Source organism: Callospermophilus lateralis, chromosome 3 (assembly GCF_048772815.1).
Source record: "Callospermophilus lateralis isolate mCalLat2 chromosome 3, mCalLat2.hap1, whole genome shotgun sequence".
Lineage (NCBI taxonomy): Eukaryota > Metazoa > Chordata > Mammalia > Rodentia > Sciuridae > Callospermophilus > Callospermophilus lateralis.
In genome coordinates, this window is record NC_135307.1 from 103,885,596 (window position 1) to 103,902,701 (window position 17,106).

Here is a 17,106-nt window from a genome sequence, read left to right on the forward strand (position 1 = left end):
CTGAAAGTAATTATTTTAGACTTCGTGGGTCAGGTAGGCTTAGAGCCTTGTTAAGTTGTTGAGGCTGGTTTTGAACTCGAAATCCTCCTACCTCAGCCTACTGAGCCTCTGGGATTACAGGCATGCGCCACTATCCCCAGCCTTAGGTCATCCTTGACACCATACCTTCAGAAGTCACCACCAGCATGAGTTAAACCTTTCAGTACCATCATGCAGGTTCCACACAGATCTTTGCACATCAATGGCTAACTCCCATGATACCACATGCACATTTCTTCCCATAGCTGCACTGATCAGAACTCTCGAATCTTATAGGAATTGAAGCAAATATCACAGTTCTCTGTTTATAATGAAGTCAACACACATTTGAATCAAATTTCCATTCTGCATTTTTAAAAGCCCTATAAAGAAATGGCATCCGGCAAGCTAAAATTGAAACATAAAGAACAACTCAAGAATGTCAGGCATTTTCAATAGTTGATCTGCATTCTCATGTTTCCTTTAGTAAACAAAGATGCAAAAAGACTGCCTCATGCAAAAACAAAACAAAACAAAAGCCAAATTGTCAATCTTTTACAAACCTTTTAAGTCTGGAATGAAACTCGCTACATTACTGATATGACTCTCTGCAAACCAGGACTTTCTCTAAGTTTCTAAGATCTAGAGATCTTAGATACCATGTGTGGGCCACAGCACATCAAAGGAACAATACCATAAAGTGAAATACCAGCCGAAACTTGACCTTGTGAAATGCAGGAAGATGATTTAACATTCATCATCTTTGCCCTTTCATAGCATGAACCAAGTGACACAGCTCCTCATTCCCAAACGGTGAAAATGCTGTGAGTGCATAAATTCAGACCTTCAGATGGCTCTAGGTATAAAGCCACGTTTTGACTGTGCAAAGTATCATAACACAGCAACCAGTAAGGATACGAAGATGTAGTCGTCCATGTATCTCTTCTTCAGGTTCTCCACGATGGCGCTCTCTGTGATCTTGGAAAGCAGCACCATGTCGTCCACCCCACTGTGCTTGACATTGTGACTCTGCCAGTGGTACCGGTAGGCGCCTTTGCTCCCCTGGGAACAACAAAAACAACAACAACAAAAAAATCCCATAACTGTTAGGACAGCTCACATCCTTCTGGAGTTTAAAAAAATAACAACAACAAAACCTAATTTTTCAAATATTCCTCAGATAAATTGCAGCAAAGATTTTGCATTCATAGACTTGGATTCAAATTCCAGGTTTGTCACCTACAGATAAATAGGGGAAAAGTTACTCAAGCACACTGTGTGGCTGAAGCTACTCTGAGAGAAATAAGACGCACTTCACAGAGTTGCTGTGAGGGTCACGTATCGTGTGTAAAGGAAACAGTGTGGGAACAGCTCAAAACAAGAAGGACAATCTCTGATACCTCCTAAAATCTAACTGTGTTTATTGAACTTGTGGGTGAAAATGGGCAAGGAAATAAAAACTTTCCAGACTTGTTTTTCAAACTCTATGATAGAACCCAGAGGTGGAGAGAACATGTACCATGCAATCACGAGGTCACGTTGTCATAATTTCTCAAGTCATCTGAACTATTTTTCCCTTCATCAACTTATCACTGTCCATGTAATGCTGGCCTTCCGCATTCAGTACATTGTGATAAGTGACCATTTCTGTACTAATCAGAATGGGCAGACCAGAGCCACGCTGACTAGTGGTGGCCTCTGAACACTGGGGACTGCAGGGCTTCCTTTCACTTGGCATTTCTGTGGTGCGATCCTCCATGTGTTTGCCTATTTCCCAAGTCCTCAGGCTGGAGCACAGGCTCACTCTAAGTGGTGGCACTCAGGAGCTCACAGTCCATTGAAGGACACGGTAGATGATGATAGGCAAAGCAATCCATGCATCATCGACAGTCAATACATGAACACACACAAAATATACCTCCAGGGTGGGGAAAGACGCCTTTGTCCTGGCAGAGGCAGAAGACGTGACTTCCTGAAGAAGGAGCCATTTACAATAGATATAAAATATTTTTTTTAAGGAAATAGAAAGTCAGAACACATTTATATTTATTAAAGAACTTAAATTCTTTTTTTTTAAAGAGAGAGAGAGAGAGAGAACTTTAATTCTTATTTTTTAGTTCTCGGCGGACACAACATCTTTGTTTGTATGTGGTGCTGAGGATCGAACCCGGGCCGCACGCATGCCAGGCAAGCGCACTACCGCTTGAGCCACATCCCCAGCCCGATATAAAATATTTTGAATTTGAATTTGCAAGGGGAGACCAAAATAAGGACATTCATTATAATCTACACTCAATAGCAGCCAAAAAAAAAAAAAAAAAAAAGCCAATACATATGTAATAATGAATGGCAGGCATGTGACAAGATATTGGAATATGGTCCCTTGCCTTCAAACACTTCATACATCCTCTTGAAAATGCCATGTGTTGGGTGAGTGTGGGGACCACTGAACTGGGTGAGGCCCAGCCCCACCCCCTCCCAAGGGTTCACTACTTGCGAGGGGCGGGGTGGGGGGGGTTGGACAAAGCAGAGAAAAATTCTGAATAAGTGTGTATAGAAAGGCTGCTGCTCAGGCGTCAAAAGTTGGACGAGAAAAGAGAATAGGAGGCTCCTTGAGAGAAGCAGGAGGTGAAAAGAAACGATTTGGAAGCCACACTAAATTTCATTTTTAAAATGTGTTCAATTGTTTCTCTAAGGGAGGCAGATTCCTTGCTAAGTGCACATTCTAAGAGGCTCTGAGGAAAGCAATCTTCAAAAAAAAATCAGCCAAGAAGGGTCCGCCGTAGGAAAATCAATTCAGTGCCATGGGCTCAAGCTGTGGAAAGAGGTTCTGGAAGCTTTGCCCACCCATGCTGTCTAGCAGAGGGAAATGATCTATATGATATATTTGGCTTTCTCAGAACCACACGCAGCATCAGTTCTACAAAATTACCTCAGCCCTCACCGCTCCTTCTTCCTCTGTGGCAAAGCAGAAGAGAGGAAAAGCACAGGCCGCAGCGTGACTCACCGCCTTCCATCCAATGCCCAGGGTCTACTTCCAACTAGAGTGTGGCGGCTCCTCCCCAGGCCCCACCTCCTTCACTTCCTTTTCCAGCTTTCCCAGAACCCACAGAAGTTACTCTACATAGAAAACGAAGGTCCTGGAGTAACCAACCTGTAGGTGTGTCGGGGGTGTTTTAACCCCAAGAAATGTCCACCGACTCAAAAAGGGCCACAAATGTTTTTTCTTCTTTGAAATACATAAGCACAGTTAAGCTAAACAGAAGGCTATTGATAAGTGGTTATTTAACTTCTACAAAGGACAAGAGACAAAGGAGCTCTGTGTCAGTGTGTGTGTACTGATTCACAGTGGCCACCTTCTCATGGTGACCGGTGTCCGCCTGGGTGTCCAGTTCCACTGTCTTTCTCCCCACCTCACTGCCTCGTGATAAGAGTCCTACCTGTCCCCCACTCCCACTCGGAGGCAGTTTCCTTCTCCTAAAAGCAGGTATTCCCTAGCTCCCTTTGGAGTTCATTGATTTTCATGGCCCCAAATATCACTGGTCAATGAAGATTCCCTCCCCTGGTTCTCGAGCCTTCTATCTACAGTAGAGTAGAAACCAACAGTGTGGTCCGAGCAGTTACTACAGACTGTCCTGACTTGATGGTTGGATGGATGATTTTTTTTTTTTTTCTAACTTTACGATGGTGTGAAAACAATATGCAGTCAGTAGAAATTGTAACTGGAATTTTGATCTTTTCCTGGGATAGCCACACGCAATACCACATGCTGTCACAATGCTGGGCAGCTATAGCTCCTCAGCAGCCACATGATCTTGAGCGTCACTGATCCATGCTCTATGACAGTGCACTGTGTCGCTAAGCTGTGGTGGTGGGGGGGTTAGGAGAAATTAAATGCACCTTCAATTTACAATTTTTAAAGAATTGCAATGGGCTCATTGGGACATAACCTCATTTGTAAGCCAAAGAGTGCCTGCATATGAAAAGCAGGAAGCTGTCTGGTGGAAGCCAGTCCACTTATTATGCCAACCACCTTATCAGAGAGGGGTTAACACTCCCAATCTCATAGGAGGAAGCTGAGATCTCCCAACTAGTACGTAGCAAAGGCAAGATGTGGATCAAAGACCCAGTGATTATGGACTCATCCAAATGGCTCTTTCACTGTCTCCCCAGTGACTTACTAGATGTTTCTGCCTGTTCTGTTTTAAAATGGCAACAGAATGACAGGCTATCTCTAAAATGGAATTCCTCATTAAAAAGACATATAATCTTTGTTAATGACCACCTCCTCTTAGCATCAAAGACTAAAACACTGGAGTTGTTTTCAATTTGATATATATTCTGTATTCAATGGCTCACAAATGTGTGTGTGTGTATTGGGAGCGGGCCCTCCCTCACTGACTCCCCTCCCCTCTCCCCCAATTATAGTTACAATACATGAACTTGCTCAACCTTCACAACCGTCCCTGATACCGTGTATTATTATCTCAATTTTTCTGTTGAGAAAACTGTAAAGAGCCAAAGGTTTTCAATTAGAACTTGCTGTGCCAGAGCTAGGGAGGGTGGGAGCAATGCAGAGCCCTTGGGGGATGGGTGACCCACATGGACTGTTGAGCCACAAGGTTATCAGGGAAACTGCTAGAAACCAAAGGTGGAAGTTCAGGCTCTCATCCCAGCTCAGGGGAGCTTCAAGATTCCCCCAGGGTGTAAAAAAAGGAAAAACCTGTTTTCTGTTTTTCTGCAGGGACAAGTGAGTTGACAATGTGTGACTTATCCAGAGGCTTGCTTGACCACAGCTGCCATGGGGAGAGGCTGGCCACAGGGTGGGAAATGTCTACCATTCACAGCCCCACACCCTGGGAAGAGAGGCTGAAAGTTGTTCAGGGACACAGATGACTACTTAGAAGCGCGGAGTGGGGGTGGGGGGACATATATTAGGGCTGGGACAAATCACCTTGATTGCATTTCCCCCTTTATCTCTTGCTCCTACTCCCGACTGAGAGGTGGGGCAGGTGTGGCTGCTGAGCACCCTCAGAGGGCCAGTAGGGGTAGATGACACTTCCTTAGTGTCATCTGTCACATCACCTCAGTAAGAGCTGCTTCTCTCTTCTGTGGGCTTCTGCTCTTTGTTTACCCCACTAAAAATGGAAATCTTTTAAATAAATAGGGTGCTCAGCAAGGTTGTTTCATTTTCCAGTGGCCCTGGAGGAAGAGGTACCAGCTGGAAAGGTAGCAGGTGGCGCCTGCCAAGAGATGAAAAAGGTAACACCAATAACGAAAGTTACCGGTAGCTCTGGCAATGGTCACACATTCCAAGGGCGAAATGTCCCAGTAGATAGGGATTGAGTTTGGACTTTCTTGGACCTACATTTAGTTTCTTAATGATGACTCAGTTGATTAAAATGCATCTGATTCACAGGCAAGTTCTAGAGAGTGGTGTACACCCATACCCTCATAATGGCCTGATGTGTCGCTCACCTGTAGGAGGTGGCGCTGAGACACCAGTTCCCCCTGAGGACTGTGGGGCAGAAACCTGGGCTGCCTGATTGTGACTGGCTTTAAAAGGTGGAGCCTCACTAACTGGCGTGTTTACCAAGGCGGATGAGAGCGAAGGTGAGTCAGAGCACAAGGCAGGCATTATGCTGCCCGGGAAGTCCACCTCCACTGCAGGAGGGCACTGGCAGGCCCCGCCCGGCACCAGGCACCTCTGCAAACACTCTCACTTTTTAATTCGTACAAGAGACGAGTTACTCAGACGCTGGGTAGCTGCAGTCTTCAGATCCCTTCGCATGCCCAGAAAAGGGAGGCCGTTACACAGGCCACACAAACACAACAGGCCTGTGTGGCAGGGCCTAGTCTTGGGGTGACCACCCTTCCAAATGCTTCTGAAAAGTATTTTTAGAAAGCAATGTGGAAATAGATGCCAAAAATTTAGACACAGATTAGTATATAAGCAGATAATTAATTAAATAAAATTCACATATCTTTGTTCTGACAATTATATTTTTAGTTTACCCCAAGAAATGCCTGCAAATGGATGGCCAGACACATGTACAGATTTGCTCACTGTCACAATGTTTGTAACTGGCTGCAATGACACTCTGTGAAGGAGTACTATATAGTCCTAAATAGGACTTGCATACCAACATGAGGAGATCAAGATACACTGTTTGAGGAAAAAAACAATACGTGGAATAAATATTGAATGACTGCATTTGTTTTTTTTGTTTTGTTTTGTTTTTTAGAGAGAGGAGAGAGAGAGAGAAAGAGAGAGAATTTATTTTTAATATTTATTTTTTAGTTCTCGGCAGATACAACATCTTTGTTTGTATGTGGTGCTGAGGATCAAACCCGGGCCACACACATGCCAGGCGAGAGCGCTACCGCTTGAGCCATATCTCCAGCCCTTGAATGACTGCATTTGTATGCATTTTTTTTTAAAGGCATGTGTGTACAATCATTTTGATCAAAGTTACACAAGGCACCTTTAGGGAAAAGGCCTGGGGTTTTAGGAGAAGGGTGACTTATTTTCCATTTTGTATTTTCCTGTACTGTTCACACTTTTTAATCACATGAAAGTGTTACAGGTTGAGTATCCCTTATCCAAAATGCTTAGAACCAAGTTTTTTGGATTTGGAATTATTTTTAGTTTTAGTTTTTGAAATATTCGCATATACATAATAAGACACCTTGAGGATAGGACTCGTCTAAACATGGAATTTACTTATATTTCACATATAACTTATATACATACCCTAAAGGCAAAGTGATGCAATACTTTTTGTGTGACTGCATTTTGATCGCAATCTGTCACATGTTAGCTGGGGAATTTCCCAGGTGTGGTGTCATGACGACACTAAAAAAGTTTTGGGTTTTAGAGTTTGGGTTTTCAAATTATGGATGTTCAACTTATAGCAAAATTTAAAAATAAATAGAAACACTTAGAACAATGTCAATCAAATCGAGCATTTGCTAGTTTGGCATTGACAGAGTTCTCTAAGCCAAATGCGCAGACCGTGGTTTTAAGACTGAATTCTGTGTAGCTTCTAGCTTCAAAAGACAATCAGAAGATGTCGTCTGGACGACAAGGACAGTATCATGTGTGGGCAGTTTAGTTGGTCCATGAGCAGAACAGAACAGCAGATCCAATTTCCAGAAAACCTGGGCCTGGAATGTTCCAATGCTGTAAGTGCATCTCCCTGGTAGCAGATGAACCATATTCTCACTGTGAACAATGGACGACAGCAAAGCTCTGGCCTGCAGTTGAACTGAGCTTGCTTTCTTTCTTTCTTTTTTTTTTTTTTTTTAAATTTTTATTTTTTATTAGTTGCTCGAGACAATACAATAATCTTGACATATCATACATTTGATTCAAATGGGCTATGAATTCTCATTTTTCCACGTGTACAGATTGCAGGATCACATTGGTTATACAGCCACGTATATACACAGCAATACTAGTGTCTGTTGTATTCTGTTGCCCTCCCTATCCCCCCTCCCCTCCCCTCGAACTGAGCTTGCTTTCTAATGCGACTTTTCTGCCTCAGTGAGTCACAACAGGAAAGGAACAGACCTGTCCATTAGACTTGGACTTTAAAATTAACATTCTGGAATTCTACCTTTTGCCTTTCTCCTATTTGACTGGAATGAAGCACTTCCATTAGAAGTGATGAGGGAGAAAATGATCAACCCTAAGTACGTGTGTGTCTTCTATGTCTAAGGCAATGCGAACCAGCCTTAAGCTCGCAATACATTATTTCAACTTTATGGAATTTAAACACCTCCAATATTTTGATGAGGCAAAGATGCATTTTTGAACCAAGTGTGTGTGTGCTGAGCTGGACTTAACACATGGAAGGGGACTTTCTTGAAGGGAAGGTGTGGCCACTGTCAGCAGCCTACAAACCACTTCCATCCCCTCAACTTTTGGGTAGTTGAAACTAAAATTTACTGAACTTACAAGAATAGGCCAATGCTTCACTTCATTTAATTCTCATGACACCAGCAAGACACAAGTGTTGTAATCCCCCTCTCCCACCCCCCCCATCACTATTTTGTAAATGAGGAAACTGAGGTCCAGGGCTGTCCTACACCAAGTTCCTCTGCTTGGAGAAGATGCACTGAGAAGGTCTCCTGGGGACTGGCATACGGGGCTGGGGAGGGAACCTCAAGGAACTGGAGAATGTGCTTATTACATTCATTCAAGACAATGCAGTCCCTACCAAAAGTTCAGCATTTGTGTCCCATTTTCACATCCCCGATAGCACTTAGTCCCTGAGATTCGACCCTGGGATTTCTGACTTGCTTTCCCTTGCTCTTTCTGCTCTATGATAGCTCCCTTCCAAGGCTTATCCTCTAAGCCAAGTGCTGACACCAAGTCCAGGGGCTGAAAATCAAGTTAGCTGAAGTCAACCTTCTGGAAGAGTTGACCCCACTGGACAAGCGGTCCACGGTCACAGCAGACGTAATTTATCATCCAACCTGGGTCACTTTTGAAAGCGGAAGAGGGTGTTGTTAATAACAGTGCTGTTATTAACAGGCATAAACCAGGACTGATTCAGGCTGCATGGCTGTAAGCACGGTCAACTCCATCTCAGAAAGTCAAGGCCACTCTCAAGGACTAGCCCTCCCAGCCAAGACCCTGAGCCACAGAACCACAGGGTGTCACACAAATCACTCAACCTCTCAGAGCTGGTCCCCTCCTCAGCAGGAGGCTCATAACACTAGGCTGCCAGGGAGCTACTGTGAAGACCAAATAAGATTGACAATCAAACCAAACCCCAATCCCTTTAAGGGGTGAAGCCACCTCTCCCTGCGCCCCCAGCACTGGGGATCAAACCCAGGGCCTCCCATGTGTTAGGCAAGCACCCTACCACTAAACTGCATCCCCCTGGCCCTTTTTATTTTGAGGTAGGGTCTTGCTGAGTTGCCTAGAGAATTGCCCAGGCTGATCTTTAAGTTGAGATCCTCCTGTCCCGGCCTCCCAGGTAACTGGGATGATAGATGTGTGTCACCACACCTGGCTGGTAGGAGTGTTTTAATCTGATGACATGATCAGGAAGCTAAGAATGGACTATGTATTCCAGGCTGGCAACACTGGTTGGAGCAGGTGTGTGTGTGTGGGGGGGGAGATTGTAAAAGATAACAAGTATGGGTGTGTCCCAGCTCCACTGGGAGTGTTTATTTTTGAAGCAGTAGATAAAATAATCATGTGCCTCTTAGAACCAGTGGCATCTTAGACATGATGAATTCAGCACATAACACTTACTGGTGGCCAGGAACTGTTTTAAGCACTTTCCAAATAGTAAATTACTGATTAATACCATCACAGAAAAAAATATGAAGATTGTTATTAGTTTTTTATACAATGCTTCCAGAATAATCCCACTGCAGGAACTGCAAAGTGTTTTTTATCAGCAGGGTTGACGGTCACTCCGTTGAAGAAACTTTGTGTAAAAATGTTTGTGGGCATTGCCCCTCCATCCACAACCCAACTACAGGATGAAGACAAGGGTTGCCCTGATGACCAGTTGCCGGGGATGAGCAACCTACCACCAGACCACAAGTTTGCAAAGCAAAGTCTTTAGGTAATTTCCTCTTCAATTTGTAAAAGCACTTGCATGTCTGCATCTCTTTCAACCTGTTCCATCAACGCTAATGTGGCTTGAAGCAGGAAGGTGCCTGCCCCCACACGGTGTGTCCATGTGGGCTTACTAACATTTCTGCCACACACCACACTCCAGCATTTCCTACTCGTTGATTACTTTCAACTGCTTCAACAACTTTCCTATAGCCAAGTTCCACCAATCCTATGCTTCAGATTTTTCTATGAAATACTTTGTTAATTTGGCTTAAATCTATACAATAATATCCATAAGATCACTTGCTGGGTGTGCTCTTTTTATTTCTTTAATATGTAAAAGTAACTATGGTGATGAACATTTTAAAATACACAACGTGGGGTTGTATATACCCATCTATGGTCCTCCCCAGTGCTATGATCCACACGGGAGGACATGCTGTAGCTCCCTTTGGGGCCCATTTCCACAGATTTCAAATAGCCATGGCGAATTTAAATGATGTCTGTTCTACTTCCTAGATGTGTTTCTCCTTGCTGTGGAAAGTCTCCCATGGCAAGACCATGCTTCCCTTTAGTTGGGAAATGAAAGCCTAGACTTCCATTTTCACAGGTAAAAACTCTCCTGTATTCATGTTCTGAATTTCCCCCACTTGCCATCAGTGGTCCTAAGGCCCCTGCTCTGGTCTTCTTGCCTCAGAAAATCCTCCCACCACACACAGGTCAGTTCTCCAAGGCAAGCCCTTGCCTTGCGGCTGAGGAGGGCATGCTCCCCTGGACACCTGCTATTTATTCTTTCTGCCTAGAAGTGCTTCCTGCCAGTGTTCTGTCCTCTTTCTGCCTGGAAGTGCTTCCTGCACTGTTCTGTCCTCTTTCCTTTTCAATCTCCAGAAAACTTGGAAGGGTGGCTCCTTCCCCTTCGATCCTCACCAAAAGTCCCCTTACAAGCTCCTTATTTGGAACAGGTCTCGACCCCCCACCCCCATTCTCATCCCTTGTAAACACACACACAAGCCTGGATGCCCTGTGTCCCAGCTCTGTAATTCACTTCAGGCTCTCTGCAGCCCTGCAGGCTCTCTGTCCTCCAAGCAAAGCCTGGTGGTGGCTCCTTTGAGTATAGCCACTGGCAATCTAGAGGGATGGGCAGTCATGGGACACTGGCTGCCCTGCAAACCTGGACTGGAAGCCCTCAGGGCTGCTCCCAGAAGACAACTGGGACCGTGCAAATCGTGCAAATTGTAGCAAGGTTTCCCTGATATGCCTTTGTCCCCCTCAGACCCTGCTTTCCCTGAACTTGAGCTCCCACAATACCATTTTGCAGGCATGCCATAATGGGTTGATTATTTTTTTAATATTTATTTTTTAGTTTTCGGTGGACACAACATCTTTATTTTATTTTTATGTGGTGCTGAGGATCGAACCCAGCGCCCTGCGTATGTCAGGCGAGCGCGCTACCGTTTGAGCCACATCCCCAGCCCCATGGGTTGATTTTTGGTTTGAGGTACTGGTGATTGAACCCAGCATCGCTTAACTGCTGAACCATATCTCCAGCCCTGTTTCATATTGTATTTTGAGATAGGGTCTCACTATCATGGCCTTGAACTCACGATCTTCCTGCCTCAGTTCCCCGAGCCATAGGGATTATAGGAGTGTGCCATTGTGCCTGGCTGGGGCTTGTTTTTGAACTCTGGAGTCTGTGGGTGAGGTGGGATCTTCAGTAACTCTGCCAGGCTAACCTCCTGCTTGGGATATTCTCCCACACTCCTCAACCCCACTCCAACCCTGTGCCTAGTAAATTGCTGCCCAGCTCAGCTGGGGCATCGTCTTCTCTGGGAAGCCGCTCCTTCACTGCCTTAGTAAGCAACACCATCTGAGTGCCTGGCCCCCAGAACTGGGTCTCAGTCACCATTCTAAGACCTCCTACAGGGATTAGGACACCTCCAGGACACCCCACAGATATTTGTAGAATGAACAGAATAAAATATTTTTTCCTACGCAACAGTTAATTCTTACTATATACCAGATACTGTTCTCATACTTTACATATGATGACTTACTTAATCCTTGCAATCTTACAAGGCAGGAAACTGAAGCACAGAGAAGCTAAGTAACTTGCTCAGTTCAACAGGTGGGCTTCAAACCCAGGCCTTCTGGCACAGAATTTCTGCTCTTAAAGATAATATCCTGCTTCTCATCACAAAGTAAGTGGTTATTGGAAAGAGCAATAATTCTAAAGTTCACTGTAACTGTCACGTGACATTTGTACTATATATGAAATTCTTTCATCTACACAATGACACCATGAAGTTTTCCTTTTTTTTTTTTTTTTTTTTTTTGTTTTGTTTTATTGTTTTGAGTCCTAGGGATTGAACCCATTGAGTTATATCCCCAATGCTGTTTATTTAATATTTTGAGACAGGTCAAAAGACAAAGCTCTGGGCCATGTCAGTTTTCAGAGGACATCTGTTTCCTTCAGCATCCCCAGCATGCAGGGCAGTGCAGGGTGGTGGTAGTTAGTGTTCAATCAGTACTAGTTGGGTGAATTAATTTGAGGCTGTATTAGCTCATCTCAACATCTTTGCTGTGTAAATACTTATCTGCAGCACTATTGGTCGGAAAAATGGGGACCCTGGACCCAGAGTGCCATATTCCTCTAGGGCCTAAAAGATATTAGGGTGCTAAGAAGACATGTTTATCAGATCAGAGAGCTAGCCGATGGGTGAGGCACAGACAAGGGTCCTGTGGGCACAACTCAGGAGAAGAAGCACCAGAGCAGCCACTGATCAACACTGCACATCAGTGCCACCAGAAACCTATAGGTTCAAAGCAACTCAATATGCAAAGGTAAAGCCCAGTGCCAGCCTCTCCCTATGGCATCACATGATGGGAGGACTCAGGACCCAGCCCTTGGACTTGAGGAATGGAATAAAAACCAAGACATGACACAAGGAATTTAGAAGGGGTGTGGTATGGCAGGGATGGGGTGGGGGTCAAGAATAAGCTTGATGATTCAACTAAGAGCCCTAAGGCAGGAAGGAAGGCAGTCTGTCTTTTGATGCCCCTATTATCAGTTATTTTTAAGAAATCACAAGTGAACTGTGAGTCTGATTTGCAAAAGGCAAGTAATGCGGCAGTTCACGGGTGGGATGGGATGTCGGGTGAGCACAGCAAGGAGCAGACACCGACAGCTGTGTCCCTTGCCAAAGGAATCCCCAAAGGACTCTTCCTGTGCACCAGCCTCCAGAGATAAACAAGTTCTGAGGATGAATTTGCAATAAATTGTCAATTTGGAATGATTAGCACAGCTTCACCATCAGCTTATCTAAGCCTTATTATGTGCTTCTGGGGAAGCACAAATAGGTACATCTGCCTTCCTGTGAGCAGCTTAAATCCTCACTAAAGGTTCAACTGCAAGCAGATTGTTTAAATTCAGAAATTGGAAAGGTAAAGAGCAGTCAAAGAATATGCTCCCTCTGAGAAGGAATGCTAACTGAATGGAAGTCTTAGAAGCCCCTACAATTATCAGGAAGCTCCATAAGGACATTAAGTAAAAGACACACAAAAGGATTCTAGTCACAGCCTTGGACAAGGTTATATTAACTTCTCAGCCTTGGCTTCTATTTCTGTAAAATGGGATAGAACAATAGTAGGTACCATTCGGGACTTTCAGGGCAGCGAAAGAGAGTGCACGGAAGGTCATATTCCACTGACCCACAGGGTAAGTTTTGTACTAGTTGCTGTTAATAATAAGGGAACCGGGGATATTGGTGGCTGTGGTACTCTGAATATGCTTAGTTTCAAGAAACTATTGTCATTTCATCTGGCTAACAAGAAGACAGCAAAGATAGGATTCAATTAAAACATGGAATTTAAAAAATCTCACAATGCTCAAGTGCTACATAATTGCACAATATAAATGTGAGATATTTGAATACAGTCCCCCTCCCCTGCCCCCAGTACTGGGAATTGAACCCCAGGGCACTACCACTGAGCTTCACCCCCAGTCCCTTTTCTAAGTTGCCCAGGCTAGCCCTTACCTTGCCATGCTCCTGCCTCAGCCTCCTGAGTAGCTGGGATCACGGGGATCACCATGCTGGGCTTTGAACACAGGATTCTGAGAATAAGGATCTGCCACAGCAGAGGGTAAGAAGCAATGACAGAGAAGATACAGAGAACACCCAGGCACAGGGAACCTAACAGCAGAGAAGAAGTACACCAAGGGCCTTCTTGAGTAACAGGCTGATGCCTTATGGGCAAAAAATGAAAATACTGAAACAACAAAAGAGGGGTAAGGAAGCGGGGGGAAGAATACTTCTGAATTCACATTTCAAATCCTCAAATTCTGAATGCACTTAGAAGGAGCTTTGCCCATCAATCAGTCCTTCCAAAGCTCTTATTTTGCAGATGAGGAATCTGAAGCCAGAAAGGTGACAGCTATATCCCTGGTGCTATTTTTAATCCCCCATGGAGGTTCTGGCATTTAAATATTTCTAATTTCTCAAATAATAAATTGTACCATCATCGAATCTTGATCCTCTAGCAGTTAGACTGCATGATGATTCTGGTGTCCATTCACATAGGAAGCTTTTGATTTCTTCCTAGTTTTATTTTTTAATTGTAGTTGGACACAATACACTTATTTTATTTATTTATTTTTATGTGGTGCTGAGGATCGAACCCAGGGCCTCGCACATGCAAGGCGAATGCTCTACCACTGAGCCATAACCCCAGCCCCTCTTCCTAGTTTTTAATAAAAAGAGAAATATGATTAAGTTTGAATATGTTATTTCTGGTAAGTAATCTTGTATATAGAAGTGCATGTACCACACTTCAGAAACTACTTTACTAGAACCTCTTGCTTCCCACTAAGATATAGGCCTCGGTTTATGGGGGAAAGTAAGAGTCTGGACATTGCCTTAAAAAGAAAAGGGAGCTGGGTATGGTGGCACATTGTTGTAATTCTAGTGGCTCAGGAGGCTGAGGCAGGAGGATCGTGAGTTCCAATTCAGCCTCAGTAACGGCGAGGTCCTAAGCAACTCAGTGAGATCCCGTCTCTAAATAAGATACAAAATAGGTCTGGGGATGGGGCTTAGTGGTTAAGTGCCCCTGAGTTAAATCTCAGGTACCAAAAAGGGGGGTGGGGACTGGATGTGGATGTGGTGCACACCTGCAATTCCAGCTACCTGGAAAGCTGAGGAAAGGAGGATCATGAGTTTGAGGCCAATAGGCAACTTAGTGAGACCCTGCCTAAAAAAGTAAAAAGGGCTGAGTGTGTGGCTCAGTGACAGAAAAACACGGGTTCAATCCCCAGTACTGCAAAAAAAAAAAAAAAATGAAGAAGGGAGAAACGTGGGAAAGACAGAAATTAGAACTACAGACCTCTGGCTATAGAACTTTGTGGTGTTCCTTCCAATAGTAACTTTTCTTCTTCCAGAATCAGTAAAATTGAATAAGAAACACAAGCTGACCACATCTAATATGATCACAGGGCATGGGTGGGTCATACCAGTTAAAACTCAGCTCCACAAATTTTCCATGCAAAGAAGTTTTTGGTGACTGCTACTTACTTTTTGTTGTATTCTGTGAAATACAATACAGCTCACCAAAAAGGCAACCCACATCTAGAACTATGTGCCTAACACCATATCAGGTGCTTTGCATACATTATTGCATTTAAGAATATTTAATTTAAGAATTCTAGAACTACCATCCCAAAATGCTTCTTGAAGCCAATTTCAGTTTGGTGGCTTTAGAAACTCAAAACAGCTTCCACTGAGGCCCTGGGTGGAAGACAGGGAAATGGATTCCTGACCCTGAAGATCTCTCAAGAGAGCTGTTCTCTGATAGCAAAGTTTCAAATGTAGCACTTGAAGTGCTTTTAGGTGGCAGGTTAAATGAAGGGTTACCTTGACTGTGTAAGGGAAGCTACTACTCTGTACATAGAGGGACATCTCCAGCACACTGAATGACCCACAGAAGAAAGATAATGGGCACAGCAAGAAACGCTCAGTGAGGCAAAGAGGCCAGAGCTTTGAAGCCACCCTATGACATTGGGCTTCAGACTTGCCTCCTTCAAAGTGCTTCTTGAAGCCAGTTTCAAGGCCCACACACTAGCCTTCAGTAAGAGCAAGCTTCTCATTCAAAATTTTGCGGGGAATTGGTTTTGACTTTCCTTTGTGGCAAAAGTGCCACTTAGCACCGTCAGGGGATTCAAATATGTTAAAAATAACCTCACAGAAATTCTTACTCAGACAAAATCAGCAAGACAGACATCAATTGCTGGGAATCTGTTGAAGGAATAGTTTACATAGCTTCCAAAGTCAAACAGCATGCTGCTCTCAGCCCTGCAAAGTCAAGAGCTCGTAGTAAATTCTGATCTCCCTTGTTGTAAGAAAAAAAAAAAAAAAAAAAGTTAAAAAGGCTGGGACCAACACACACATTAGCCCAGTGCAAATGACAACAGAAATCACTTTATGCAAGGAACTAAAACAAACTGAGATCTGCTCTCCACGTCAGATAGAAACAAATATGCACACCCAGTGATGTAGAAGTGGTGTGCACAGTGTGGGGCAGGACAATGAATAGAAAATAGATGTCAACATCACCTCACACAGAGGGTTGAGCTTAAAACTGCCAGTAAAATCACTAGTTTATCTGCAAAAACATTTGCACGGTTTCTGGTTGCCAAAAACTGCTGAAAGGATTTGTACCATGTACTCTGCTCTAAAGGGCACAAATGTTCCTTTTTACCTGGGAGGCCCACAAGGTGAGGAGAAGTAGCACCAGCCAGCCTAACCTTTTCCCTGGCCTGTGACCTGTCCCTCCCTGGGAGGTGGGCCAAAAGCACAGTATCACTTACTAACTAAATAATCCACACCCAGAGATGCCTGGGAGTGACTGCATTTCAATTAAAGTTTATTGGAGTCAAAGGAAAATATTTCATTTGTTTGATGGAGATTTTCTGTGTAAGATACTGCAATAGCTACTAGCTTTGCTCGTAGGAAAAAAAGTTCATTTCAATTTGTTTTTTTTTTTTTTAAATTCCTTGTAGCAAAAAGGAGAACAGAGGTTAGAAAAGAGAGAAATAGCTTGAGATGCTGAGAAAGATAAAAGGCAAATGATTTAAACATGAGGAAAACATTAAAGAAGTGAAGGAAATAAAACAACCCAAGAGATCTAAATATACAACAAAGAAAAGTTGTTTGATCATAGGGCAAGCAGTATGAATAAATAAAATAAAACACCATAAATGCTCTAAAGAAAAGAAAGGAAAAAAATTCCAATTTCCATTCTGAGGAAACCACAGCTCTTTCTGCATGGTGTAACTACAGTCCATGTACTAAGTGACTCAATTCAGTTTTTAAAAAACCTGCCTACCATTTTCTAGACAGAGAAATGTAAATACAGCAATCATTCCCTATTGGTGCACAAGTTTTGTGTGGTGGGTGGGTTTGTTTCAAATAGTTGTGAATAAAGGCATAAAATCATTTTATTTTTGGATTACTTAAATT

At 43.6% G+C, this 17,106-nt stretch overlaps 1 protein-coding gene across 1 annotated transcript in view; it reads right to left on the reverse strand.

Annotated features, from left to right (window-relative positions):
• Window positions 1–17,106, reverse strand: part of Myo1e (myosin IE) — a 197,068-nt gene that overhangs the window by 114,847 nt on the left and 65,115 nt on the right. Inside the window, exon 2 of the mRNA XM_076850871.2 lies at window positions 937–1,080. Within this exon, the coding sequence (XP_076706986.1) occupies window positions 937–1,080 (144 nt within the window). The remainder of the gene's footprint in view (window positions 1–936; window positions 1,081–17,106) is intronic.